The sequence below is a fragment of the Embiotoca jacksoni genome, unplaced genomic scaffold (genome assembly GCF_022577435.1).
Source record: "Embiotoca jacksoni isolate LCO1_2020_lvr unplaced genomic scaffold, fEmbJac1.0.p SCAF_26, whole genome shotgun sequence".
NCBI lineage: Eukaryota > Metazoa > Chordata > Actinopteri > Embiotocidae > Embiotoca > Embiotoca jacksoni.
In genome coordinates, this window is record NW_027185377.1 from 415,229 (window position 1) to 424,487 (window position 9,259).

Consider the following 9,259-nt stretch of genomic DNA (forward strand, 5'->3'; position numbering starts at 1 on the left):
TAAAGTCTCAAAATTCGCTTTCCTCTATTTTTCCTGCTCTGTTATTTTTACCCGCCTTGTTTTCAACATCTGCTGTCGAGGACGGTCGTCGAGGTGTCCTCGGTTCGACAGTTATTTCCTGATTCTGTTATTTTACAACATATTTCTGAGGCGGCTGGATTTCCTCTGCAGGTTTCAGGGTTTTATTTAGAGTTCGCTCTGAATCCAACCTGCTGCACTTTTCACTCTGAACCTGTTCAACTGTTTCTGATCCCGTGTTTCAGTGACACTGGAAGCAGACCGGGACCTCCATGTGGGTTCTGGTCTCGGTCCTGGTCCATGTGGGTTCTGGTCCCGGTCCCGGTCCATATGGGTTCTGGTCCCAGTCTCGGTCCCGGTCCATGTGGGTTCTGGTCCCGGTCCATATGGGTTCTGGTCCCGGTCTCGGTCCATGTGGGTTCTGGTCTCGGTCCTGGTCCATGTGGGTTCTGGTCCCGGTCCCAGTCCATATGGGTTCTGGTCCCAGTCTCGGTCCATGTGGGTTCTGGTCCCGGTCCATATGGGTTCTGGTCCCGGTCTCGGTCCATGTGGGTTCTGGTCCCGGTCTCGGTCCCAGTCCATGTGGGTTCTGGTGTATTTATATATTTTAGCTGATTTTACTTCTTGGTATTTCAATTTTAGTAGTTTATTTGAATTTGCTTTTATTAATTCTATTAAGTCTATTTTACCCATTTAATAAACATTTTATTTCTTTTGTTTAATTGAATTTCATTGGTATATTTGACTCTTAATTTGTACATTTTAGTTAGTTTTACTAGTTGTTGCGCAACAGATCGTGAAGGACCACAAGGGTCAAAGGTCAAGGTACCTTTTTATGACGACTGTATTGATGCTACATGCTACATGCTACAGTACGTACTGACAGTAAAAAGAAAAGGATGTGATTCAGTTTCAGTAGATTTCTAACGACACACTAAATATTGGCAGAGTGAGAAGCCGCTCTGCCTGCAAGGCTCAACTGAGGGCAAAAAAAAAAAAGTGGGAATTATGGGATGTACTAACACGCTAAGAGCCGTGCTCTCAGAGTTGCATGTTTTGACCGCAGGCTGTTCCGTGACCTTTTTCTGCTTTTAATGTAATTTAATTTCAGCTGTAAAAAAAAAAAAGAAATCTGTCAGAGTGACATAATAAAGCAGTTGTTTAATACATATTAAATCCCCCCAGCCCCTCCCTCCATGGCAGGCTGACAGGTGTGCGCCGCTCCTCCATTTCGCCACGTATGAATTTGTGTAGTTGCTGAAATCAAAATGGCGGCTTAAGTTATTAAAACTGAGCAGCTTTAATCATTGGCTGCTGAAATTGAATGTCGGAGGAGCAGCGAGGAGGATTAACGTCCTTTAGAGCACAAAAGCTTCATTTGCAGCCGGCCGGCTGGCGCCTCCTCCCTCACAGCTGATCCCTCGTTTCATCATCCGACGCCGTCTTTTCGCTCGTTCTCTCTTCGGCCAGCTGTCCGTCCTTCGCGTCCCGCCGCCGCGCTCTTTTCTTTTTCCTGCTCTCTGCTTCCTGTTCCGTCTGATTCCCCGTCCGGGCCCCCGGGGCGAGATATGAAGCGGCGCCATGGGTTTTATGGAGTTCTACCTGGAGATTGACCCCGTCACCCTCAACCTCATCATCCTGGTGGCGAGCTATGTCATCCTGCTGCTGGTCTTCCTCATCTCCTGCATCCTGTACGACTGCCGCGGCAAAGACCCGACGAAGGAGTACGCGCCCGACGCCGCGCCGGCGCCGCCCAGCCAGTCGCCCATCCGCCTGGTGGTCATGCAGAACTCGCCCGCCTCGTCCCGCTACGAGCCCAACAACACGGCGGGCCACGGCGAACCGCCGACGCCGGACCTGAGCCGGGACCGAGGGGAGAGGGAGCGGGAGAAGAGGAGCACTCTGGTCTGAGGAGGAGGAGGAGGAGGAAGAGGAAGGACGCTGCTGCTGCTTCACTTTTTATTCCTCGTTTGTGATCTGTGACGTTGAAGCTGCCGAGGAGTCAGCAGGAGGTAAGAAGGACCGAAGGAACCCGGACGACTTCTAACTTTCACAAACACTTCATGTAGAAAACATCAGTGAACATCGATCACAGCTTCCAGTCACACAAACAACACAAAATCACCTCCAGTTTACCGGCACCAAGAAAAACTCAAAATCTTCACGACTCCGAAGCTAAAAAACAAACGATTCGATGAATAACTGAACGTTTGTTACTTTTACACGAGATAGATAGAAATCGGTAACACTTCCTGGACAAATGGTTTCCGTCCACCTACGAATCGTCTCTCCTCATAACAGACGAAACTAAAACTAAACCTTCTTGGTGCTGTGACGCTGTTGTGTAACCGTAGCAACCGTCGTGATTATAAACTAAATGTTTTTTATTTTATTTAAGGGTTTTATGTGATGGCCTCTGATCTCAAACTACGGCTGCAGTGTGGTCACTTATATCGATAAACCGATTAATTTATAAAATGATAAACCGGTCGGTAAACGTCTCCATGGTAACGGTCCAACCAAGAGTCCAACGATTAAAAGATAGGAAACTTCTATGTTGTTTACGACTGTAAAAAGGCGTCAGATCCTCGATTCAGAGTTGATGAGACAATCGACCGTGGGGACTTCTGGTAGGAGAAGATTTTAAAAGGTTGAACCGACACATCTGGTCGTCATAGCAACACTCAGACTCCTGTCGTCGCACCAGAACCTGAAGGTGTCACTCAAAATTAAACTCTGAGGGACTTAAACCTTAAATGGTCGCTGGGAGTCATCGCCCAATAAAAAAAAGATTTTCACATCTGTTCGATCACGTCTGACGTCAACATGCGGCTCATCGCGTTCACGCAGAGGACACGAACACGTTGCCGTGCCAACGCTCTGCTCCGTACACTCCCGCCGTTAATCCGTCGCGCATTAGCAAATGCATGGAAATCAATTATTACAGATAAGTGTGACATGAATCGAGGCCATCGCCACGACGACCGGGTCGCAGCAGCCCCCTTCGGTTTAATCAGATTAACAGCAGATCACAACCTGATTAATTAGTTTGAGGACGGCAGATCTGTCGACGCCACATCAACAACATATTTACACAAAATCTAATTTAACTCCGGAAAATGTTTCTGTTTCGGAGAACATTGAATAAAATATCAGCTGTAGAAAGCGATGCTCTTTGATTTCTAAGATATAACATTAAAACACAACGTCTTCACTCACTGGACCAGTTTTAAAGGGTTCTGAACATGTAAATTTAGAAGTATAAAAACCTCTTTAAAATATGTATATATTTAATATTTACTCATGAATTATTTCAGGGAACTGCTTAACGTGGATCTACATTTGAGATACTTGGTTGTTATTCACAAAAGAAAGATAAATATATTGAGAAATTAAACAGAACCAGATTAATGTAGATTAAAGTGTTTAAATGTAAACAAACAACTTCTCATTGTGATCATTTTTAACGTCTGAACGTGCACATTTAGTCGATGAACTGATCGGTAGGAAATAACTAGAAAGTATTTTAACAGTTGAGAAATGAATTTATAAATGAAGTGACTGATTAAATTGAGTTCTTTTTCGGAGATGTTTTTCAGTATTTTAAAGTTGCACCTTTTGAGGTGACGGCGTTCAGACGGATCTCCGTCTGCACACATGTGGAAACACTCAAACGAAGGTCGCCTGTTCTTTGGCTGCCTTCAACAGCTGCTTCTCTTCCGCCCACATTGAAGAACTCTGCTGGAGGATAATTACTTTCCCTGGAGGAACATCATGAAGGAAATATGGCTGAAATATAAATCATTGAAATCCTGTGTGTAACCGACCGTAGAGAAAGACGTGAAACAAGTGAAACATTCGGTCCCACAAACAGACGGACTGAAGGTGGACGTCGTTAATCCCGCCGGATTAATTCAAACTCAGCGTTGGAGCCAAAGAAAACTTTCCAGGTTTAATAACAACAGATTTAAGAAGTAGAAAAAAACACAAAAGAAAACGTTAATCGACTTCCAGCTCCGGAAGTTTCTCATAAGACCTTCAGGCAATTACTGGATGCATCCAACCATAAACAGATGGTGGCGCTATTTTAAGCAATATTACACTTTAAGTGCTTTAACGTCGTTATTTTCTTCACCAATAATGATGTCAAAGCACACTGTCGATTATACAAGTTAGCAACTAAATAAAATACTTTTGTTGGTGTAATCTCCATTTCCATGGCAACACACGGGGTATGACTAACAACTGTTGCGTCAGCAGACTCGTATGTACGTATGTAATGTTTACTACTCCAGGAAGTAGTCCGACCCTTAGCAACCACCTAGCAACCACCTAGCAACAGAGAGGATTTCTCGTCTCCAACTGAATAAATACAGAACATAGAAACACTAAACTGATCAGCTAGCTCAGTCTGGTTGGAACAAAGATATCTGTTGAACAAAGATATCTGATGAACAAAGATATCTGATGAACCAAGATATCTGATGAACCAAGATATCTGATGAACAAAGATATCTGATGATCAAAGATATCTGATGAACCAAGATATCTGATTAACCAAGATATCTGATGAACCAAGATATCTGATGAACAAAGATATCTGATGAGCAAAGATATCTGATGAACAAAGATATTTGATCAACAAAGATATCTGATGATCTAAGATATCTGATGAACAAAGACATCTGATGAACAAAGATATTTGATCAACAAAGATATCTGATTAACCAAGATATCTGATGAACAAAGATATTTGATCAACAAAGATATCTGATTAACCAAGATATCTGATGAACAAAGATATTTGATCAACAAAGATATCTGTTTTTAAGCAGAAACGATTCAAATGTTTTTATTCAAAGTAATTGCGGTCAACTAGAATAATCATGATCATGCGATTACGTAATATCTGTGACTAAGTGTTGGTTCCTAATAGCACGGGGCCTTTCGGAGGTCCGGTAGATTCCTGAAGAACAAGAGTTGGTTCGGATTGTGAGATTCGTTGGTAAAGAAGTTTATTAAATATTCACACAATTGGACGAAAGGAAAACATTTTCACGATCGGTCTTTAATCTGAATTTTCTGCTTCTTCCACAAACCGTTGTTTCAGTTTATGAAACGTACGAACTGCATGAAGCTCCATAAAACAGATTAAAGAGCCAGACATCAGCAGCACCAGACCTCCCCCCATAAACCGAGCACCCCGAGGGGCCCGACTCTAAGCCCTCTTTACTGCTGCATGAAGCTCAGAAGCAGCCTTTAAATCCCCCCCCCCTGGAGATGACAACATAAACCCTCTCTGGACAAGGAAATAATGAATGGGAGGTTGGATGCGTGATGTCGCTCATCCCTCTGACGTATGCTGGCCAGCAGGACGACCCTTCGCTGGCCGACGGTTCAACAGATGCTGCCGTTACCACAGATCTGTTGTTTTGTTGGAGGGTGTTAAAAGAGGCTGATGGAGAAACTCAGCTGATGTTTGTTTGGAGGGAAATCCTCCAACTAAGGCGCCACATGACGGAGGAAACGTCCTCTGTTGATGTCGTACTGATGAAGACTGACGTCTGCAGGAGTTCATGTTGAGTTTTGGAGAAGATTAGAAATATTTCATTTCAAATGAAGTAAACTCAACGTATAATTTGTAGTTTTCTAACAGCTGTCGCTTTATGAGATGCAGAATTCAACAAGAATGTTTTCCTGGAATTTTTGGGTTAAATTCATGTTAAAAGTTGAGCTTCAGACTTCATTCTTGACCAAAAACCTTTTTCTAGATGAATTTGAGGAGCTTTCATTGTATCAGTCGATCTACGTTCTGACCAATCAGCAACCAGCAGTGATGTCATCATCCAGCAGTGATGTCATCAACCATCAGTGATGTCATCGTTGGTTTGTGAACGTTATGAATCCTCCAGTTCAGATTCTGTCCGTCACCATCTTTGATAGTTCGGAGCGGTTTGGAGCAGGAAGTGACCATATTTGGACGAGCTGGGGGAGGAGCCAGCGGTGGATCTGACCGATCTGATTGGAAACCTGACGATACTACGTCCCGCCCACCGATAGCTGTAACCTGACTGCACCACCGGCCTGTCAATCAAACAGACACGCCCCCAAAACCAGGTCTTCTTGAATCTTCTTTTCTAATGAATGAGGGATTATTTTCAGATGGAGCTCCAGAAAACTAATAAGAAGGAGTGACTTTAGCTAACAACACCGAGAGAACTGATGGACACATTTTTTGCAGCTTCAGAGTCTCACCGATGGTCCTGATCTTTGGGTCGTGACTGAACGAAGGATATCAAGCGTCTGAAATGAGTTTCCTCTGCAGCGCGATGCTCCCTCACGTCAGCGTCCTTTAAACAGACTCACACAGATTTCTGTTTAAATAATTAACCGGTAAAAACAAATGTAATTGGTTTGTAAAGTTGGGGAAGAGCAGAGGAACCAAACTTAATCTACAGCAGTGACTTGTTCTGTGTTTCCAGGTCTCGGCTTCACCTGCACATCCCAGAATCCCCTTCACCTCCCACCACCAGCCAATCACACCACAGAGCGCCGAGAACCCGACGACGTCCAATCCATCTCAACCAATCAACTGAAGGACGTCTCTCCTCTGGGACGCCGAGGACACCGGACGAGGTGGTGTTTCATACTGAAAAACAATTCATGACTTTAATGTAAAAAAAGGAGGCTTGTCGTCAGTAACCACGAACATCTCTTCCAAAACGAGGTTGTGGAGGTGAAACGAGCTCTTCGACGGCATCGGCACTTCGTACGTTACGTGACGTGAGGAGGGAACGTAGAGACGGGAAGCATCAAGAGTCCAGCCGACCCACAAACAGCATGAGGGACGATTACACGGAAAAATACCAAAACACGCCATTAAATGTTTGAATTTCATTATCTATTATAACGACGCAGTTCACGTTCGCTCGATCGCGTTTTAGAGTCTGCTACTAAATCAGAGTTTTTCCTGGTCAATGTTACAACTTGTAAACATCGTTGTGGTAAAACGATATGAAGTGGGCGTGGCCGATTCAGTCGTATAACATTCAATGTGTAATTAAGGGAAAAATTTAAATGTAATTTTTTTGGGCTGATACGAAGTCAGAGGTTGATTGTTTCACAGATGTCCACCGTCTTCCTGCAACGATAACGTTTAATTATCAAGTATTTACCGGATCCTGATCTGCTCCGTTCTCTGGCTGGGCTGAAATACTGGAAGTGACCAGCAGAGGTCTGATCGCGGTTTTCACGTCCGTGTCGGCGGACAGCTGCGGACTCAAAACGGCGGACTTGCTGCTATATGTACAATAATCGTGGGTATTCGCACACAGATGTGCAAACGATGACGACTTCCTGCCAGACGAGGACGTGAAAAGCAGCACGACGAACATACGAAGAACGAAACGAGTCAAAAATAAACCACGTCTCTTCATTTCTGTGAAAACAGAAGATCTGTGGTTTTAAGATGCCGTTTTTTCTTTTTCAAGCTGTGCTGTTAAATATCTGAAGACTTCTAGTAGGAGGAGCCAGTTTTCAGCGGAAATCTCACAGCGTCCCAGATTTTAAGAGGAAAAATATTCCTCAATTTGATTCAGACGCTTTAAGTAATAACGCTAAAAGATGAACATCAAGTAAACCGTCAAAACCGTACGAGTAAAGTACGACCGTCATTTAGTGAAAATGGATTTTTCTGTCTGCAGATGTTTTCTTCCTGTTTAGATCACAATAACCTTCAACTATCTTAAAACAACTGAAAATATTATAATTACGAAATCACAGTAATAACTTGGTTAATCTGGTTCCAGTTTAATACATATGTGCAGGTATTTGTATGAACTGCTGGACTGGAGCGTCGCTGAGTACCGACATCACGTCTTTGAAACGTGAAATTAAAAATAAGTTTATATCAATCTATTTCATTTTATTTGGGGCTATAAATTCAAATTAAATGGAACCTTGGCTTTTTAATGAGTCAGTATTTTTTGATTAACAATAACTAAAATAATAATAAAAAAATCCACCGAATATTCAAATTTAAACTTTCTTATATTGAACAAAACAAAAACAAAGAGTTTCTCTTTTAGAAGAACTCCAAAGAAAATTCTTTAAATTGTGTTTAGCTGGTAAATAACCCCCCGAGGTGTCCAGGTGTCGTCTGACGTCCACGTGGAAGCTAACCGGACAGAATCAGGCGAGTCAGCGCTTCGAGGTTGGAACGCTCAACGAGTCTGTTTTCTGTCCGACTGACGTGTTCGTGGTAATAAAGAACACGTCAATAAAGAGCGCTGAACGCTTCAACTAATATTTTCATTTTCGTAAAGTCAAATTTTTGTAGCACTTAAGAGTGTTAAAGTAAAAAAACTAAATGCACACAAACTGAGTGAATTTATGTCAAATCTCTTCAGATGTGTTTTGCTGCCGTAAATCTTTTTTCATTTTTCCAACCATCTTCTGGTGATTTTCATGTTTTCAACTCATCAGCAGGATTAAAACTGCGTTTTTTCTACAGGGGTGAAATGTCTGTCAAGTTATTCTGAATTTCTAAATGTATCAGGTGATGTGTGCATAAATAACCTTTGTTGATATAACGATGTACTATTCTGGCAAAGAGGACGATTTTACTGAAATGTATCAGAAACTTCTCAGTTCATTAAAGTTTCTCCGCATACGTGCAGAAATAAATGTTCATTAAAACGAGCGTTTTATTTCCATCTGAACCCGTTTCACTTCTCGACGATGTCGGATGAACGAACTCAACTCCGATTCCGTTTCCATAATTTTCCTCCAAATACGTTTGTGAATTTACAAGCATTCGTGGTTTTATCGACTTCTTGCAAAAGTGTTTCCTGTTTTCAGGCATTTTTGAGTCGCTGCAGTTTAACTTGTTTTCTTTGGTTATAAATGTCATAAAATTACAAGTGATTGTCGCTGTGCTTCAGCCGGAGGTTTGGGGGTCTAATCCTACTAAAAACATTCTCTTTAATCTGACTGACAACTGTTGAGGAAATCACCTCAGCAGATATGTACAAAAAATAGCAAACTGGCTTAATCCCTCTTCTTTTCCTGAAATGACAAAATCCTCCCGACGAGCCGACTCAGCTCGTCGTCTCTGGCGGCGTCCGACGGATGATCCGACGCCGAGTCTTTAGAGGACTCGTGCCTCCGAGGCCCTCCGGGACAAATCCTCTTACATAAAAAGAACGAAATGAATGAATAAAACAGCCAGCTGAGCCGTCCA

The 9,259-nt window shown here is 42.7% G+C and overlaps 1 protein-coding gene across 1 annotated transcript; it reads left to right on the forward strand.

Annotated features, from left to right (window-relative positions):
- The first annotated feature begins 1,471 nt into the window (after positions 1-1,471).
- smim36 (small integral membrane protein 36) lies at positions 1,472-8,654 on the forward strand. The gene is made up of 2 exons (XM_069159816.1): positions 1,472-2,030; positions 6,501-8,654. Exon 1 carries the CDS (start codon positions 1,600-1,602, stop codon positions 1,927-1,929), a length of 330 nt encoding a protein of 109 aa, XP_069015917.1. The 5' UTR covers positions 1,472-1,599; the 3' UTR covers positions 1,930-2,030; positions 6,501-8,654.
- Positions 8,655-9,259: the final 605 nt, after the last annotated feature.

What these genes read in the sequence shown, in the direction of transcription:
- smim36 (XM_069159816.1), top strand. Translation starts at nt 1,600, where the DNA reads ATGGGTTTTATGGAGTTCTACCTGGAGATTGACCCCGTCACCCTCAAC.